This window comes from Spermophilus citellus, assembly GCF_964194105.1.
Source record: "Spermophilus citellus genome assembly, chromosome: 10".
Taxonomy (NCBI): Eukaryota; Metazoa; Chordata; class Mammalia; order Rodentia; family Sciuridae; genus Spermophilus; species Spermophilus citellus.
The window spans coordinates 120,910,385-120,929,755 of record NC_138197.1 but is presented as its reverse complement, the minus strand read 5'-3'; the positions used below and the strand labels follow the sequence as shown (position 1 = coordinate 120,929,755).

Sequence of the window (19,371 nt, the reverse complement as noted above, 5' to 3'; positions counted from 1 at the left end):
TGAAACATGGGAAATTCATTCAGACTTCCAAGGAAAATTAAGATTAAAGATGCATAACTTCATTTTCAATAAGACAGACTGTCGATGTGTTTTATGCTCGTTCATTTCAAGATATTTTCCTCTAAAGCTGTTATCTTCTATAACAATAAAATGGCTTTGTTGAGAAAGGAATCAATGAAATGTCACTTTGTAAATTTTAAATGAAAGAAGTGCTTGAATTATCTCATTTAAATCAAAAAGATGTGTTTTTTAAATTTTCAACAATAAAAAAACATTAAATTTTAGCTAACTTATTTGACCATTTCTTATTCAAAACATATTCATAATATTCTTACAAATACTGCTGAAAGTTGAGAGATTTTTTTAAACATGAAAAGTAACCAATATAGACAAAAAGCTTTGCTTCTGCCTACCTAGTTACAGTTGCCCCCTGTTTTGGTAGCAGCAATCTGATTTTTCTTTGGGGAATCATCACATGCTTTGCACAGGATAAGGACCCAACCAGCTCAGCAGTGGGGCACGTGGCCAGGGCCTGGCCAATGAGAATCCCACAGTCTCCTAGCCTTGACTGATTCAGAGGAGGCACAGTCCCACCTGGAGGGTCAGAGTGTTGCTCTAGGACTTCAGGGGAAACTGCTTTCCACAGAAACCACCAGGCTGACAAGAGACAAGCTGGCCAGGTCAGCCACCACTTGGGGAAAGCTCCTAAGGGTGAAGCCCAAAGCAGGCAAGCAGAGATGAAAGAGTTTCTTCCTGTCCTTTGACCACCTGGATCCAGCTGTGACTAAAGCCAGACCCCTGGAGCTTTTCCACTACACATGCCAATAAATTCCTTTTTGTTTGTTTGTTTAGACCAAGCTGGGCCTCTGCCATTTCCCAAAAATATCCCAACATAACCTACTGGTGCCAAATAGCTCAGATAATTCACTGAAATAAAATAAAAGCATGGCTGATTTTTGCAGGATTGTAAAGCAGCCAAATGTCATCATGTTGCTGCTGCACCATGGTTTAAAGACACAGGAAGAGAGGCAAAGGAGTTAAGCCTCCGACACGCCATCTCTGTTTTCTCCTCTCAAGCCTATTTCAACATCAACCTCTACCAAGTGTTCTCTCCCTCCCCAACCTGCCCTCAGCTTTTCTTGCTCTCTGGGTTCCTTCTCCTAACCCACAGGTACACCCAAGTCTCCTCCACTTAAAACAATAAATAGAAAAAGAAAGACTGGACTTCAATGTGAAAAATCATCCATACACAACAATTAGGCAGAAAAAATAACAAAAGAATTTAAAGAAATGTTAATGATGACTGTCTCTGATGGTAGGATAATAGCTGATTTCAAAAAAATATTGTTCTGGGGGCTGGGTTTGTGGCCCAGTGGTGGAGTGCTCACCTAGCACATGCGAGGCCCTGGGTTCATACTCAACACCACATAAAAAATAAATAAATAAAATAAAGTTCAAAAAAATTGTTTTAAATATTTTTCTGTATTTCCTGGTATTCCTTTTGTAATACATACACGTTTTTAAACTGTTATCTCCTCTTGCTACCGCCATCTTTCCCACCGCCATCTTTCCCACCGCCATCTTTCCCACCGCCATCTTTCCCACCGCCATCTTTCCCACCCCTTACTGGCAACTTCATACAGTGAAACACAAGGCATCACTCTCCCCACTTCCTCCCTCACATCCATGTGACTAAGTTGCTATTCACTCCACTCAGTTAAAACCACCGTCTCCCAGGAGACCAAGGTGGCTACCTTGCACCCAAACACTTCTCTTCCTCCTTCAGCCATTGGCCTTTCTGGGTTAACAGCCTTCATTCCCTTGGCTTAAGTTTGAACTGCAGTGTCAGCCTCAGAGGCTTCTTTCCCCTCCTTCCTCGTTAATTCAATAAACCTTACCACATCCGTCCCCTCATGTGTCTTGAATGGACCACCTCTTCTCCTTTAGTAGCAGCCATGTGTTCACTCGCCTCCCACAGCCTCACCTCCAAGTCTCCTATGTCCACACCCCTTCCCCATGTCACTATCCCTCCTCTGGGAGTTACTGCCCTAAACCCAAACACCATCATTCAAAAACACCTTAAAATCTCTAATGACCCCTGAAAGCATACAAAAGCAAGTTCCATTACTGACTTGGCACCAGAGGCACTTCACCAGCTAGTCCCAGCCCACCAGCCTTGGCTCCCACCTCTGCCAAGCCTGTTACAGGCTCCGGGGGAGCCAGCTGGGCAACTGTGCCCAGGAGACATTCTACTCACACACCCGGGTCCTTCTGCAGGCTCCTTGCTCTGCTCTGGGCTGCCTCGCCCTCCCCTCCCCCTGTAAACCCGGCTCATCCGTCAAGACCCACACCGACATTCACTCTGACTGTTTTCATAATCAGCCCTATCACACTATATTTTGGTCCCAGTAGACAGTGACCTACTAAAATGCAGAAGAATCATTTGACTTGTTATTGGATACTGGCTTCATGCCTACAGAAAGCAGGCAAATGAATAGGAAAAGGGAGAGAAGAAACTGCAGACCTCCTCTCAAAAACTGATGTTTTAATATAGACTAAGGGAGTAATTATAGTATTGCTGGCTTCAAAAAATAACTACAATTCTCCCAAAAGACTTTCGTGTGGTTCGTACAATGTGGTAGTGGGCCAATTTGAGTTCCCCACTCTTGCAGCATCTATTATACTATTGGGGTCACTTCTTTGGATTTCAAATCAGCATGTTTGGATTTTTTAAAATAAAAATTTAAATTTTTCATAATAAAAATGTCAAACTGTCTTAATTTCTTAGCTCCTCATTCATTCATGGCATCACCAAATAATGCTCTGGTTAAGATTTGTAAATCTAAAGCTTCTTTTTAGAAAAATCTGAGTTTGAATATACCTTTTGTGTACAGAAAAGTAATACTATAGTATTCTTTAAGCTTTTCCAATTATATCTATCGCATTTATTTTTTAAAGAATCACTGATTTAATAAAAACAACTTTTAGTTATAGGGCATTAAATGAAGTGTAATTACAGAAAATTTAAATCTGAAGATTTCAGAATTTTAAAGTAGTGAGGTGACATCTCACATCCTGAAGTAGTTAATCCTGTTGACAAAACCATCAGTAAATTCTTTAGGCACTTGCATTCCTCTAAAAGAAAGAGGATGCATAAAATCGCTCTCTTGTTAAAGAGAAATGATGGAACCTTCAACAACTTTTTACCAAATGTTAACCATGTTCAAAGTCTGATACGAACAACCCCAGAGCACAGCACAATGGCAGGGCATTCCACCCCTCCAAGTCCTGAGGGAAAAGACAGGAAGGTGGACAAGGGCAACGCAAGCCCCACCTGAGACATCACAGAGAGGGTCTCACATACTGCAGCGGGTGGGAAGGGAAAGATTCTATACCCAGCAAGAAGGTTCCAGGAAATTCTTCTTGCAAAGAATAAGACGTCAGCCCTGAAGAACAGGCAGCATATTTACCAACAGAACTAGAAAAAAAAAACATTTGAGGCTGGTAGAGTTTGGATGAGTGTCCCCCAAAGGCTGGCATATTAAAAGACAGTCCTAGGCTGGCGCTGTTGGGAGGTGGTGGACCCATCAGGAGGCAGGGCCTACTGGGAGGTTTTAGGTCACTGGGTGAATGCCCAGTGGGATTGTGGAACCTCAATCATCCGCTCTTTCTCTCTTTTCTCTCTGCTCTGGCTCGAGATGTGAGCATTTTGCTCCAACATGGGCTTCCTGCCACTGTCATCCATGCCACAAAGTGATATAATCACAGGGTGGCCCTCACCAAATGTTCTAAGCTGTTGAAACTTTCAATCTCCAAAACTATAAGCTAAATAAACTTTTTTCTCTTTATAAAGTTAATTTCCTCAGGTATTAAGTTCCAGTAACGAGAAGCTGATGGATAAATGGGGGACAGCAAGAAACAGGGAAAGTAGATTGAAACATGAGTCTCTAGAGTGGTCTCCTTAAACAGTCCTGGGTTTTCTCATTCCCGACTGCCACCTCCTTCCACACCATGCAGTCAGCTAGCTTACAGCTAAAACAAATGGCCTTCCTACTCCCAAGGGATTCTGAGCTGAATCCAGTGGGCAACAGACATAATGGAACAGTTCTGAGCAGAGACCCTACAAATACAGAGCTTGAGGAAAATTAACGTGGCAACAGCATACAGAAATTGAAGGAGAGACCAAAACACCACAATAATAGGGATAAGGTAAATGTGCAGAATTTACTGTCACTGAATGTTTTGGTAATAGTCTCAGGCACTGCAACCGGGAGTTTGAAGTAATCTATTACTGCTTCTTTTATGCTTAAAGTCACATAAAAATATTTAATTCCCAGAAAACTTTACAACCCTATCCTCATCTTCTCCAACTTCTTTGTAATAAAAAGTCTGACTCTATTTTAGTATTGGGCCACTGACAGCTTTCAAGCCCCACCGCTCTCCTTCTGTACCCTGTCTGTGAAAGCCAATAGGAAACCTGGTCAACAGGAAGATCAGACCTTTGCCTCTGCATAAGAGCCCTCATCTGGTCCACTCCCCAACCACAATGAAAACCAAAGTCATGCACCTCTCCTTCACTCCAGCTCAATGGCGCACTCTGGGTACCTACCCTGCTCTCCCCAGAAAGCCACATTATGTGAGTATTAAATCTTTCACACTCTCTTAATCTTGTGTGGCTCCATCGGTCTTGACATGCACCAATATGGGGTAGGAGGGCTGATTCCCACCTCCACAGAGTAACCACAAACACTCTTTAACAGTAAATTCCCATGATGCTCATGTCTAGATTATAGGTGAAAGGATATAGAGCAGGGCCATAACGGAAATCCTAAAAGGTTTCTATGCCCCTAATTAATGTCCTGTGGTCTAAAGATCAGCTCAATAATGACTATGTTGAATTGTATGTTTGTCCATCATCTGTGGCTGTAACAAAATACCTGAGGCCAGGCATTTATATCTATAAAGTATGAAAGTTTATTAGGTTCACAGTGCTGGAGGCCAGAAAGCTAAGAGCATGGTGCCAGCATCTTCTTGGCTTTTGGCAAGAACTTTCTTGCTGCATCATCACATGCCAGAGGGCATCACCTTGAGATGGAGTAAGTGTGCTAGCTCGAGTCTCTTCCTCTTCTTAAAAGCCACTAATTCCAGCCTGGGGGCCTGACTCTCACGACCTCATCTAACCCTAATTATCCCAAAGCCCCCACCCCCAGTATCATCAACATGTGAATCTGAGGATTAGTTTTCTAACACATAAACTTTCAGGAGACCCCCCTATTCAAACAATAGTAAATAGTCACATAGATTCACTCAAATTTCTAGTTTTCAACTTTAAAGACATTTAACATGCCTGGCCCCAGTCTGTCCTCCCAACTCTAAGACTCTGCAGAGTCATGAGAGCTCTGTGCTTAATTCTCCTGTAACTGCTTACTGTCAACTAAAAGAAGCCTCTGCACAAGTTGGGATGGAAACACGATTAACATCCTCTTTTCTTAAGATTCTGACAAAAAAGATTCAGGACAAAAAAGGCTAAAATCAGGAGTTACAAAGAATAGCATTCTTCAAGTAGCACTTGTAACCAAGTGATAATCTTAATGTGTGATAGCACAGAAAGTATTTTCATGTCTTTTCAGCCATACCTACAGATATCTAAAGGTCACAATCATGAAAAACAGCAGCTTCCGAAGAAAGAGAGCTTATGATATAATATTATGTACTTACACATCTTTAGCTGCTCCCGCAGGGCCTGGAGGGGGAAAAAAGACAGGTTGGTGTTGGTATAACAGTATAACTACAAACATGTGAAGCCCAATACCCAACTAGTAACACTCCAGAAGAGCTAAGAACATTTTTCAATCATTTCAAAAAGGAAAAGGGCAAGAGAAGTACAAAATTCAATTCTTAAGTTTAGAATTTATTCTGCCCATTTTTAACAATCCCTATACGTTACAAGGTGTGGGTTCCAAAGAGGAATGTACAGGTCACCTAACCCACTCTCCCATTTTATAAGTAAGGAAGCGGACACACCCTGAGGAACATTTTCTTTTTGAAGCCACACCTTGGAAGCTGGTATGCACACTGCGTTCCTGTAAGTCACGCTGTACAGTTATCACAAAGGGAAAGCAAAGTCACAGGAAGAAATGGAGGTGATAGACTCCATGGATCAGGGCATCTCAAGGACACCCATCTCACTCCAAAGGAGTCGCGTGCTTGTCTAACTCTACTCCAGCTTGCTGCTAAACTCTCTCCTTTCTGCTTCCCACCCACGTGCCAAAAGCAGACGACCTCCTTAGAACGCCATTCCCATCACTCACCACAGACTCTCTGCTCACCCCCCAAATACCTGTAACTGTAGGACACAGAACCTGATTCCAATACTTACCAGCCACGTGGCATCAAGCCTTCTTTACAACTCTCAAAACCTCAGTTCCCTCGAGTGGGTAAAAAGGTTATTCTCAAGGTTATTGTGAAGATTTTAAAAGATAATGTGTATAAACAGAAAAGTCCGACACATAAAAATAGCACACCAAATTATTGTTAGCAATCACAGTTAACTTTTCAATTTCCATATCTATGAAATGAAAACTTCAGCACAAGTCACAGAAAATTAGAAATAAAGATGTGCTACATAGTAAGTACACAAGAAAGCAGGAAAAGTTACTTCCAAACTTGCAAGAACTATACTTCAGTGACATTAAGGCTTGTAATACTAATAGCTGGTCATAAAGATAATCAAGACTGTCTCAAATGCATTCTTTTAAGGCTTTCACTAAACCTGAACTTTGCCATGAACACCCTTCTGTCTTTCCAGGAAGAGTAACATTTTTGTGAAACAATATCAGTAGAATGGAGGTTGGGAACTTTGTGCTTTGGTATCCGAGATCTTTTAAACCAAAATTATAAAATTAAAAAGAAAAAAAACTGCCAACAGCAGAGTGTTTTGATAGAAAAAAATAAAGGATTAGTGCCACCATAAACCCATAAAAATGAACATTTTATTTCAGAGTCCAAACAGGCAGAAAAAGTCTAGAAAGAAAATAATACCCTGTTCTTGTTTTTATTTCTACAGAAAGGAGAGAGAATATCTGGGAGGGGAGCAGCAGAGGGGTCAGAAACTTCGTGATTCTGCGAGTGGGTGATGAGGACGTGGGCCTGGAGTCCTAGGCACTGAATGCAGAGAGCCAGCACAATCCAGGGGGAGAGGAGCAGGCACTCGGGTCCCCACTGCAGCCTGGGGAGGCAGCAGGGGTGGGGTGAGGACAGCACGGATTTGGAAGGCACACACCTGAGCAGGGTCTGAGACCTGCCTATCAGTCACTAAGTCATTCTGCTTCAGTGGCTGACGGGGACATGCAGGCCAGCAAAAGCAGCCAAAAAGGAACAGCACAGCAACAAGCCAGAAGAGCGTTTATGAAGGGCAGTTGGAGCATGCTTTAATCAGCCATCAGAAGCCTCCATCAGCTTCACCTTGACCGCCAAGGACACCACAGGTCCTCTCCCTGCTGGGCTCACCATTTAGAAACCCAGCGGGCCCAAAAGAGATGCATGGTGTCTCCTCCAAAACGAAGTCAAGGGATTGTACTTTCTGTTCTAAAATGTCCCTCGCTCAAAAGGGCAACATCTATTTAATAACAGCAGCAGTTGTTAAACTGGGGCGAAGTCAGAAACACTCTATCAGTACACACAAAGGATTGTAAAGGGCACTCCATTTTCAAAAAGGGAAGAAATCTGCATCTTAGAAGCAAGGTAACATGGTGGTTAATGACGAGCTTACAACCAGGCTAGAGAGACTACGACTCCCCAACATATAACTTCTCAGAGTTTAAAAAAAAAATTCAATAGATAGAAACCCTTGCCAAACTATCAGAGCACCTAAGTCTATAAAATGTGAAGTATTAAGTCAATTTGCCCTGAAATATCATGAACTCAAAAAATGATTAGAAACAGAAAAATTATTACTTTTGCTGCAACATTTTAATCACATTTCACTTAATTATATAAATAATGAGATCAAGACTTCTACTTGAGATAATTTATGCAAAAATACTTTGACCAGAACTATTCATACAGTGACAAAATCCCATGTGGTTTAAAGTGTATTTGCAATTTATGTGATTTATCATTGATTAAGCAAATATTTACAGTGGTGCATCTACTTTCTGGACCCTGGGATGGATTGTTCATCCCTGTTAATACTACTTCATTTCCCACCAAACTAGCTCTTTACTGTTTAAACAGAGGCTTGAAGGGTTAACATCATGGATCTTAAAAGAAATAGAGATGCAGGGATGGTAACAATTTTTCTTGTAGAAAAATAAAATACCAAGACACATAAAGAATCAGAACTTTTTTTAAGTCAAAAGATTTAATTACCAGATTCTAAAACTGTATAAAGATAATCATAATTTTAAGTGTCTTCTCTTAAAATAAATTAAGAGGGAGAAAGTTTGCTTTCAGAAGAGTACAACACGCAGCTCCAGGACCAAAACCTAATTGCAAGGCTGGGGGCATAACTCAGAGTAGAGCGCTTGCCTAGCATGCTCGGGGCCCTGGGTTTGAGCCCTAGCACCCCCAAAAGAAAAGAACTGTAAATACATTGGATGTCTAAGGAATAACATTTCCTTCTGAAATTACCTATTTCTTTAAAACTTAAACATCATTGGTTGCTCACAATATCACTTCATTTCATTATGATCATGTTTATTACCCTTTATACGCTTTAAAAGACTTTATTATTTTATCCATGAGCCTCAAAGTCAAAAAAGTCTCAGTTACTTCAAAATACGTAGCAAACTCAATTTGCTCCAGCATTCAAAAAACTTAATCTGATATTGGAACGCCACAGAAGAGCTCCCCAAACCTTTGGAGTTTCCTACCTGATAAAGGTTAACAAGGGTGACTCTTGCCAAGCCCCTAGATAGCCTCAGGAGGGCAGCTGGACCCCAGAAAGACCAAGGCTTGATGAGAAGGTGGAACTTTGAGCCCCACTTCCAATCCGTAGGGAGGAGAGGGGGCTGGAGAGAAGCTAATCCCGATGGCCGATGACTTCATCGATCGTGGCTGTGTAAGGAAGCCTCCAGAAAAACCTCCAAAAAAGGCCCTGCTTCAGGGAGCTGCCCCGTTGGTGAGCACCTCCACGGGCCAGGAGGGAACAAAGCGCCTGTGCTCAGACACTTCCAGGCCTCGCCCCGTGACCTGTTTATTTGTGTCCTTTGTGACAGAATGTGTAAAACACCTTCCTGATTTCTGTAATCCACTCTGGCAAAGTACCAAACCTGAAGAGGGGGGCGTGGAACTCCCAAACTCGCAGCCACACTGACAAAGTGTGGGTAACAGGAGGCCCCATACTTATGCAGTCTAGTGGACAGTGCTTTGGCCCTGGAGTCCGCCATGAACACTGGGCAGTCAGCATCAGAACCTAACTGCACTACAGGACACTGGGGGGGGGGGGGGGGCATCAGCTGGTGTCAGGAAGAAAGAAACTCTCATTTCTTCATGCTTCACATAAAAATGTAGGACCCTCACAGGAACTGACCAGCCGTGAAATACACTGAGATTTAAACATGCTGTACTTCTGTCAGCAAGTATTCTTTACACTCCAGATCCAGAGTTTCTAACAATATTTTCCTCTATGCTAATTTTGTGCATTCCTGAACAACTGCAGAAAAGAACTTTCTGTATTAGTTTCCTGGGTTGCTATAACAAACCACCACAAACTGGGTGGCTTAAAACAGCAGGAATATAAGCCCTCACATGTCCCAAGACCAGGAGCAATAAATCCAGGAGTCAGCCAGAATGGACCTCCTCAGCCACAGTCCCCGGGAGAAACCCCGCCTGCCTCTCCCTGCTTCTGGGGCAGTGGGCACTGCTGGGCACTCCTTGGCCAGTGGCTGCATGGTCTCTGCTCTCTCTCCACCTTTACAGCACCTCCTCCTCTCTGTGTCTGTCTTCTCTTCAGTCTCTTATGAGGACACTTGATTTAGGGCCCACCCAGATCACACAGTATCACCTTTTCATCTCAAAATACTCCACTTAATTACACTGGCAAAGACCCTCTATCCAAATAAGGTCACATTCACACATTCCAGGGATGAGGGCATGGACGTATCTTTACAGGGACCACTGTTCTATAGACTACTACTTCTTACCCTGTCATCCCCCTCCTTGAGAAAAAGAAATTCTACGGTGAAAAGAAACATGGCAAAATTAACATGGGAGGGGGACCAAATGTAACATGACATATCATACATCCCAAAACACAAAATGTATTCCCAGCCAATGATTTAAGCAAGCCAGCTGCAGGGTTGGGTAATTTTAAGTAGAGCTACACATCATCTTGGTTCCAATGGGCAGATGTTCCTTTGAGACTCATCAGTCTGCCTTGTAAGTTAGGAAGAGTGAGTCACACTGCCCAGAACGCCTTCAGTATCATCCACATTCGCGCACTCACTAATGAGAGAAGTTCCTCACACAAGCCAAATTCTAAGAAAAATACTTTCTTTTTTGGTGGTGCCTCACTCATGCTGGGCAAGCACTCTACCACTGACTACAACTCCAGTCCCTTACTTCTTTTAAAAGAACACATGATTTTACATTTGAAAAAACAGACTACTACAGCAAACCTTTTTTGAAATATACTAGAAATATTCACTGGAAAATAAATTGCTAAATTATATGTTGTGATATTTCATTCTTCAAACTCAGTGGTGATGACTCACACAGACACATATACACAGGCAGACATGCACCAAAAATAATGTACATCAGGAATTTATAAAAAAAAATACTCAAGATTTACAAATCACTCTTCTTAGAGCATAAAAAATAAGAAATGGCTATGGTTCTTATGGGAAATAATAAAAACATGTAGGAATGTTCTACTCATTTTATAAAAGAAAAAGTCTCACTGACAACTGTATAAACACAACTACAGAAAAATAAACAAAATTCTCTTTAATTCTGACAGTTTTCTATGGGCGCCTTTGACCCATAATAGTTCTAAAACTATGTCATAGTCTCAGTTTGGCCAAAAGAAATGGAACAACACAGCTCATTAGTATACCCCAAGTGGTGTTTATTTTTAAGAATACAGATTCATAAGTCATTTCTTCAAATAATGGAAAAAACATTTCAGGTCAGTGTGTCCTAGAAATCAAAATCGCTGCCAATGACTATGAAAGCTCTTGCAGAAAATCTCTTTGCTTACAGGTTGTCTTTGCTGAGCAGTTCTATTTTAGGTCATAAAAATTAAACACAAAGGCAGCCGGATAATGAGTACCCCCATAAGGTAACGTGCGGACCCTTGGCTGCTATGTGACTGATGCCATGTCTATACTGAACTGCAAGTAAGTGGCTCACGGCAGATGGAGAAACTCTAGGACACCTTTTGAACCATTCACACGGCTGCAACGTCCAGTCTGGGGAGCTGTAGCATGTGGGTAACACACAGAACCCCCAGAATGTGTCACGCGGTGATAATGCAGAGCAGAGGCGTCCCCCCACCATGCATTTGTCATCACTTTCAACGTGGTACTTCCAAGAGCATGTTGGTCACCTGCCCCTCCCTACCTTGCCCCTAGTGAGCAGCGACCTGCTCCTGGTCACCCAGGCTGTGATGGTTGAGCTCATTTTTACATCTCCCTCCTCCTCCAACACACACCCGCAGCCTGTCTGCCTGTGTCTCTGACTTCAAGGCCTCCCACCGGAGCAGGGCCTAGGGCCGGGGTCCAGGCCCTCAGCGGTCTGAGGAATCCAAACGCAGCTTTTGGTTCCACCTCTTCTGTAGGCACACACCTTCGGCAGCTCACTCTCCTTCCACACCAGTCACAAATGTCTTTCCCTATACATTACAGCCTACAGGGACACAGGCTTCCCTTCAATAACAGCACAGGAGTATGTGCACTGTGTGAGGCACTGTTCCAAGCAGCTGATATAGACTATCTCATTTAATCTTAGTAGGTTCTATTCTTGCACCCCATTTTACAATTGAGGAAATTATGGAACAGACAACTTAAGCAGTTACCCAAGGTCACATAGCAGATGAACAGCAAAAGCAGATCTCAAATTTAGACCTCCTGGCTCCAAAGCCCACTCTCAATTCTGAAATACACTGCCTCTCCAGCCTCCTTGCCCCTATCCTGAACATCCTTGCTTCCTTCCCATTCCCAGCCACCACCATGAAGTACCAAAGCCAGCCTTCTCAGCACCAGAAAATGCACCAGTCCCACTGGGACTTCACAGAGCCCTAAAAACGCCTTCCAGCTAAGGACGCAGCATGCAGGAGGCCTGGTTTGATTTCCAGCAAACACACACACACACACACACACACACACACACACACACAGCAAGCCCTTCCTGATTCTCCTTGTCTAAATCCTACCTATTCTTCAAAGTCAAATCAAGACCCACTTCTCCCAAGCGGGTTTCCCTGCTGCTTAAGGTTTTATTTCATCCTCTCAATTCCTACATCAATGACAGTTACCTCTTAAGACGGAACTTCATTTTCTCTCGTTTCTCAGATATACTCATTCATTCAACAAATATTTTTTTGAAAGCCAAGGAAAAATAAATTCCACTAAAAGCATGGCAATGAGTCTAGAGGCTGGGGGACCACTGTGAATAGCATGTGTGGGCTCACCTGTGTGGGCCTGCGTGGGGGAGGGGACACATGAGATATGAAACAAAATGTCAGCTCCCCGCAAAAGGTAATTCAGAGAAAAGATAAGAGGGAGCTCAGCAGGGCAAAAAGGAAGAGAGTGACCTTCTTTCTATTTCTAGGTGAGGGGAAGAGGGAGTAATACAAGATACAAATGATTTCTTTGATGATATCAACAAAATTTTATATTATTTCCCCCACAAGGCATAGACCAATGCTAGGTACAGGTGCTTCATTCCAATACTACCAAACCATCTACAGATGTCAATTAAGGCTGAACCAATGTAGCTACAGAGAATATAATTATCTAGTAATTGAAGACCAGGAAATAACTAATCTAAATAACTGGACCCAAAAGGAATCTATTAACTCCCTGGGTACACTGATAAAGTAAGATAAATAATTGTTAAGCTCCTGTTCCTCTTCTTCCTCCTCCTCCTCTAATGCTCTATTGTTATATAAATAGTAGAAGAACCATTATAGAAACAATAAACTGCCCACAAAATTACAGTCAGATAGTTGCCAATTACATATCTCTGGCAAAACCTACAACTAACCAATTCAACAAAATATTGCCAACTAAAATAACTCTCCTGCAGGCAAATAATTATTCTGCATTATAAAAGGGTACTGGAGATAGTTGAATCATTTGAATTTTTAAGGGGCCTCCTGGTCTACATGAAAAAGGATTTGGGTGGATATTACAAAGCTGTCTCTGTGGCTGTGTGAAAACGACTGAGTGACCTGTTGTACTTCATGAGGTCAAAACGCAGAGCTGCTCACTTTTCTGCCTTGTTAATGGGTAGCTCAAGGGAAAACAAGAAGATAGAGAGCATCTGATGGGACTGGGGAGGGGAGACACAAAAGCTGTATGCCTTATAGTAAATGTGACACATTAAATAGACTATTTAATCTCCACAGATCAAAGTCTAAGATCTAGACTAGACGATGCAGGAAAAATGTTCTGAGTCCTCACAAAAGGAAAATATAAGAAGCCACCCTACTTTATAGTTCTAGGCTGGGAAAAATCAAATCCCTACCTTTGAGAGAATGGTCATATTAAAATGGAGAGCTCTTGAGCACTCAAAAGGGTTCTTCCACTCCCTCATGGGCTAATAACTCACCTCCTCCTCCAGAAAGCCTTCTCTGATTATTGGTCATTCAATACCTTCTGGGCACCTGGAGGTTCAAGGTGTATTCTACTCTACATTGCTTTGCAATTGTTCCTATGTGCTTAATCTCTCTACCTAGACTGTCAGCTTGTCAACAGCAAATAAATTTGATTGCATTGTACAATTGTTAGGCAGGAGCTCAGGAATACCAAGATGGTGAAGGGAAGGTATAAGAAGAATGTCGCTGGAGGACAAAACAAAGAGACAAGTTAGGTCCCTGTTTCTGATAAGTCCCATTACCATGACAACTCCCACCACTGAGGACTTATCACCATGACAACTCCTGCCACAGGTTCAGAATTTTAAAATGACCAGTGAGGGTAAAGTGGGCAGTATTCAAATTAGGTTTTCTAAAGTAACCAATGGGGGGTATTTGGACAATATTCTAATTAGGTTTCATAAGGTAACCAATAGGGCAAGTGGGATAAGGTCTTCAATCAGGTCTATATAGGGAAGAGGGCCTCACAACTCAGCAAGTAAGACACTAATTTCCAGACACTGGGGCACTGAGCCTCTCTCTTGCTCAGCCCACTCTGCTCTACTTACCAGAATGCTACTTTCACCTTCACCTTCAATAAATCTGTACTTCGCCTTCAGTTGTGTATGTCTTGCTCAATTCTTTATTCAGGACACCAAGGACCTGGACTCCGACTGGACACCCTGATAATAACACAGTCATCCATTGCTGGCTACCCCAACCCCTGTCCTAAAAGTTCCCAGCAGGGAGCTCTGCCCACAGGACTGGACCATGCAGCAGTTTGTGTTAGCAATCTCCCAGAGGGGTCAGTCTACCCTGAAGACCCATTTCACTTTCTTTATGTCACTGGACCATTTTAACACACATCACTTTCTCCATTGATGTGGGCAATGAAATCAAGTTTACTCAAGCACATTACTGCACATCAATCTATCATATTAACCAAGTTCATTAGCCAAAAGCAAAGTAAGGCAACTGTCCAGATAGCTCAGAGAAAGGAGAAACAAATATCTGGGTTTATCTGAATTGCTTAGAGGATAAAACAGGGCTTATAATGGCGACTTCTGGTTTGGGGATCACTACATAAAAGTGTTAATGCACAAATGTAGATTTGCCATTTTCTTATAGAAAAATATTCAAGGAAAGTCACTTCATCTTCAACATGATATTTTTTTTTTTACTACAAAATGGCAGTTACCTTTTATAGAGTGCTATTCCACATTATCTGATTCCAAGTTTCACATGAGCCCCATGAAGCAGGGCACACAGGGCACCCATTGCATACATGAAGGAACTGAAGCTCAGAAAAGCAAATTGAAATGCCCACAGGAAACAACCAGCATGGTGCCAATGCCAAGAGGAAGACTCCATCTGCAAGCTTTGAGCTCAGCACCCTTTCCACCACCTTTCTTTGCACTTTTTTCCTCCGTACAGCTACCGAACTTTAGGACTCCTGGAAGATTTCTGAAGCCGTGCTCTGTAAGTACCTAGAGGACAGGGACAACATCGATTTACCACATTTCACAGCACTTGGGTTCAGGGCAACTTTGCAGATTGGTCAATAAACTGTATGGTGTTGGTGTCAGAGCTCACGGTGTGGACAGAGTTAAGACTCTGCATTGTGGTGGACTCTTCTGACCCTTCTCTCTCTTATCTCGATACATTTCCTTTCTGAAACTTAATTCCTACAATCAGCAGACAGAAAATAACAATGTCCAAATCCCAAAGCCAGCCAAATGGACACACAGCAGGGAAATGCTTGGGAACGACTTCTCAAAGGCAGGAGCAGATCCTCTAAAGAGGTAAGGCAGCAACCCCCTGCTCACAATGCTTTCCTTCATGGTCTACCATCTGCCCTCACTATCTCGCTCTTCTCTGAACATAATGTAATTTTTAGCAAAGAGCAGGCTTAGAGGAGAGAACAACATGGTCTTATATGCTTTGTCCTTCATAAACCAAAACAAGGCACTGCATAAAAATGTGCCCTTGGAGTGGTTTTTGTCAATGCAAGTATAACTCCCTTTACCTAATAAGGTACACTCTTATTACAAAAAAAGAAAAAGTCAATAAAACATTTGACTGAGAAATATTAAAATAAAATATTCAAATATCCTTAATGTTAACACTTCAGAGCTACCTTACCATACCTTACCATTATTCTGATTTTCATTTAGCAATGGAATTCCCCCATCTAACTCCAAACCTGACAAATAATTCATTAATAAAAAATAAAAGTGAATAAACTAAGCAACCTTTTAATGAAATCTGTCTCAAATCCTTCCTACACTTTATTTTTAGCATGGATAATTGTTCTCAACCTTTTTTACATTAGGGTATACTTGAAGTGGATAGCATGGGGCCACAGGGCCTGGTAGGTTGAGAGACACAGTTCTCTGGGTGGGTGTGGCCTTGACACTGTTCCAGGTTTCCATATAGAGCTTTGAATCCTGTCCTTGCCACCATTAGCATAAGCACTAACTAAATTAACCAGCTTCTCACTGTTACATGATTCTAAAAGATTTGCTCCCTGGTAGATCTCTGTATATCACAAGGATAGATTTTAATTTAAGATGGTAAAGATTACGTGTAACAGATAAACCTTTCAATGAAACACTACCTAGACTCATTCAATCTCTAGGACTAGAATCCCACATATTTGAGCTCCTTCTCTTAAAAGTGAATATTCCACGTATATGATCATCTAAAGCCAAAAAGGAAAAATAAACTTGGCCAATTAACTAAGCAGATTTCCACTCTTGCTCCTATCATGTGAATGCCCAAATAAACTTTAAAATAAACAAGGCTTCAGGTGTAGGTTAAGGGAAGTGACAAGTCCAAGGTTACAAAGTCATTGACAGAGCATCCATGACCGCCCAAGAAATACTGCAGTAACAGACTGCTGTTTGCATTTGCTGGTTAGGGCAGGATGTAGAGACTGACTGATCTCAAGTGGAGGAGCTAGGAGAGTAGTTCTCATCCAAAACGATACTAAAAGAGGTAGCAGATACTACTCAAGACAGATGCAAACTATCTTAAATCGGGTGACACCAATTGGGTTAAAGGGAAGAGTTGAGTTTTGGAATCATCACTTGACCCAAAGCCTGGTCAGGATCTAGACCTGCCTGCCAATCACCAAAATGAAGTGGTGTAAAACGAAGTTTCCGGACGTGCTTAAAGGAAAAACGCCATCAAGAGAACTGCTGATACTGAAGCTCTGCCACACACATCGTGCTACTGCAGCTTCTCAGAGAAATCCTAACAGCAACCCAGTGGGGCATCAGCTGCACCGAAGCGGGATGCATTTCTGGAGCCCGGTTCTCAGCTCTCCTCCACCCCACCCGCACCGCATCCCAACCCATCGTCCACCGGAAAGTCCTGACTCGCTCTGCGGCACTTTTCCAGGTGCCCGGTCCCGGATCCGAGGGGCTGGGGGTCGAGGCCCGAAGGAGCGAGAGTCGGAGGTGAAGGGAGCGGACCGCGGGTCACGTCAGGGAACCCTCGCCCCGAAGGGTGTGAGCCCTGACCCCCTGCAAGGGACCCCCGCCACCGTCCTCCCGCGCGCCCTCCGCGGCTCGCCCGCAGGCTCGCGCGGTCCAGGCGTGTCCGGCCCCGCGCCGGGCTTTGGTGTTTCCAGAAACCGGCTATCTGCCCGGGTCCCGAAAATGGGGACGGGTCGAGGGGCCGTGCACCCCCACCCCGGGTCTCCGCTCCGCTCCTTCCCGCCGCCTCGCCCCGGCCTCGCCCTCAGGACCCCGCCGCGCTCACCTCGGCCCGCGCCCGAGCTGGTAGCGGTGGAGTTCCCGCAGCCCATCGCGCCGCTGGCCCGGGAAGCCGCGCTCAGGAGCTCGCGGCCGCAGGTCCTGGGGGCGGAGACCAGACGGAGGGCGGCGCGCCCCGAGCTGGAAGCTGGCAAGCGGGCGGGAGCGGGGGACGCGTGGGGGACGCGCGGGGGACGCGCGGGGGACGCCCCTCCTGCCGCCGGGGGGCGCGGGAGGGCGGGACGGAAATCGCCGGGCATCCCCGCCCCGCCCCGCCCCGCCGCGCCGCGCCCCGCCGCGCCCCGCCGGAGGACCCCGCCGGACCCACCCGTCACCCCGGCAACCGCGGCTCCGGCCAATCCGCAGCCTTCTGCGCGCTCCTCGGCCGCTCATTGGTGGTTGTTAAGAGGGGGCGGGAGTTTAAAGTGGGTTCGGGGGCAGAGGGCGTGGCCGGCGCGGGCGGGGCGGCGAGGAGGGGGGTGCCCACCTGCACACCCTCCACTTCCTCTTTGCCTGCTGTTTTATTTCCTCACTTCCCCTCCCTGCCCCAGGATGTGGGGGGCAGAGGAAGTTGCGGGGAGCACCTGTGTTGAGCCTCGTGGATGCCCAGTGGAGGTGATTGACTCAATGATGTTCAGAACTGAAGCCTCAAACAAGACTCTCTCCTGCTTTAACAGAAAGCTAATGCAGCTCTATTCCCCCATCCATGGTTGCCAAGAGGAGAACAAGTTCTTTCCCAGGTTGGTCACATGAACATACTCCACTTTAAAATAAATGTTTGTCACGACTTCAGTGACCAGCGCCCTGAGTTGATGACAGAAGTGTGTTGGGCAAGTACTGTTGGAGTCAGGCTGTCTAGGTTACAAGCCCTGCCCTGCCTGCTGATACCTGCAGAATGGTAAACCTGTGAAGCACCCAACATAGTGCCTGACCTTTAATGCCAGCTGTTATCCTCAGTCTTAAATCTATTAAGAGTAAATGCAAATACCTTGGAGGTGAGGACTAGGATATTTCAGTGTTCTTCTGGCTCATAACGTAGACTCAATAAATGGCTTGTGAAGGGAATTCAAGCCAAGAATTAAAGCTTCATTTTAAATTCAATATTTTAGAGAGCCTAGCCTGTGCCAAATCCTTTGTTAAGTTCTGGGGATAGAAATGTATTCGAAACAGTCTCACCAGGAAGACAGGTTGTGATGAGGACTTGGTTATCCTATCATTCAGGATACAGAGATAAGCCATCCTCCATTTGAAAATTAGGTATACATGGCCATGCACTGAGATGATATTAATTCTTGGACAAAGGTGTTTTGGTTTTTTTTTTCAGTTGACTTCTAGAAATATTGCTTCTTTACCTTGACCTCAGCTGTCTTGATTCAAAGATCACCCCAATACAAGTCCACAATTGGAGGGCCCCCAAAAGAAATGCTCTTGCTTATTTCTATGTTGTCTGATAATAGACTTTGGCCCTCCTACACCTGTAAGAAAGAGGAAAACAAATTCTGTCATCCAGAAACTGACTTGACCTTACTAGACCTTTGCATTCTTCTATTGAATGTGGTTTCACAGAACATGATATCGCACAAGGCCAATCTCTAATTGATGGAGTGAGATTTAAAAAAAAAAACAAAAACAAGATTCAGTAATGTTGTCTAAGCACTGACACAAAGAAAGTCACTATGCCAACCACAAGAACCCCCAACAACCCCCATCCTGGAAATATGAATGCTGCTACTTTACCTATGATTATTTGTTTGTTTTTACCAGTTTCAGTCTTTCTGCCTGTAGATGAGATTTATTGAGATTATCCATGGA

General features: G+C 43.8%; 1 protein-coding gene across 1 annotated transcript in view; it reads right to left on the bottom strand.

Moving 5' to 3' along the window:
• The window catches only part of LOC308657991 (overexpressed in colon carcinoma 1 protein), a 42,365-nt gene extending 24,513 nt beyond the window's left edge, over positions 1-17,852 (bottom strand). Inside the window, exons 1-2 of the mRNA XM_081310355.1 lie at positions 17,567-17,852; positions 5,719-5,743 (exon numbers count right to left, since the gene is read on the bottom strand). Coding sequence (XP_081166481.1) covers positions 5,719-5,743; positions 17,567-17,819 — 278 coding nt within the window. The 5' untranslated portion in view covers positions 17,820-17,852. The remainder of the gene's footprint in view (positions 1-5,718; positions 5,744-17,566) is intronic.
• Between the last annotated feature and the right edge of the window lie 1,519 nt (positions 17,853-19,371).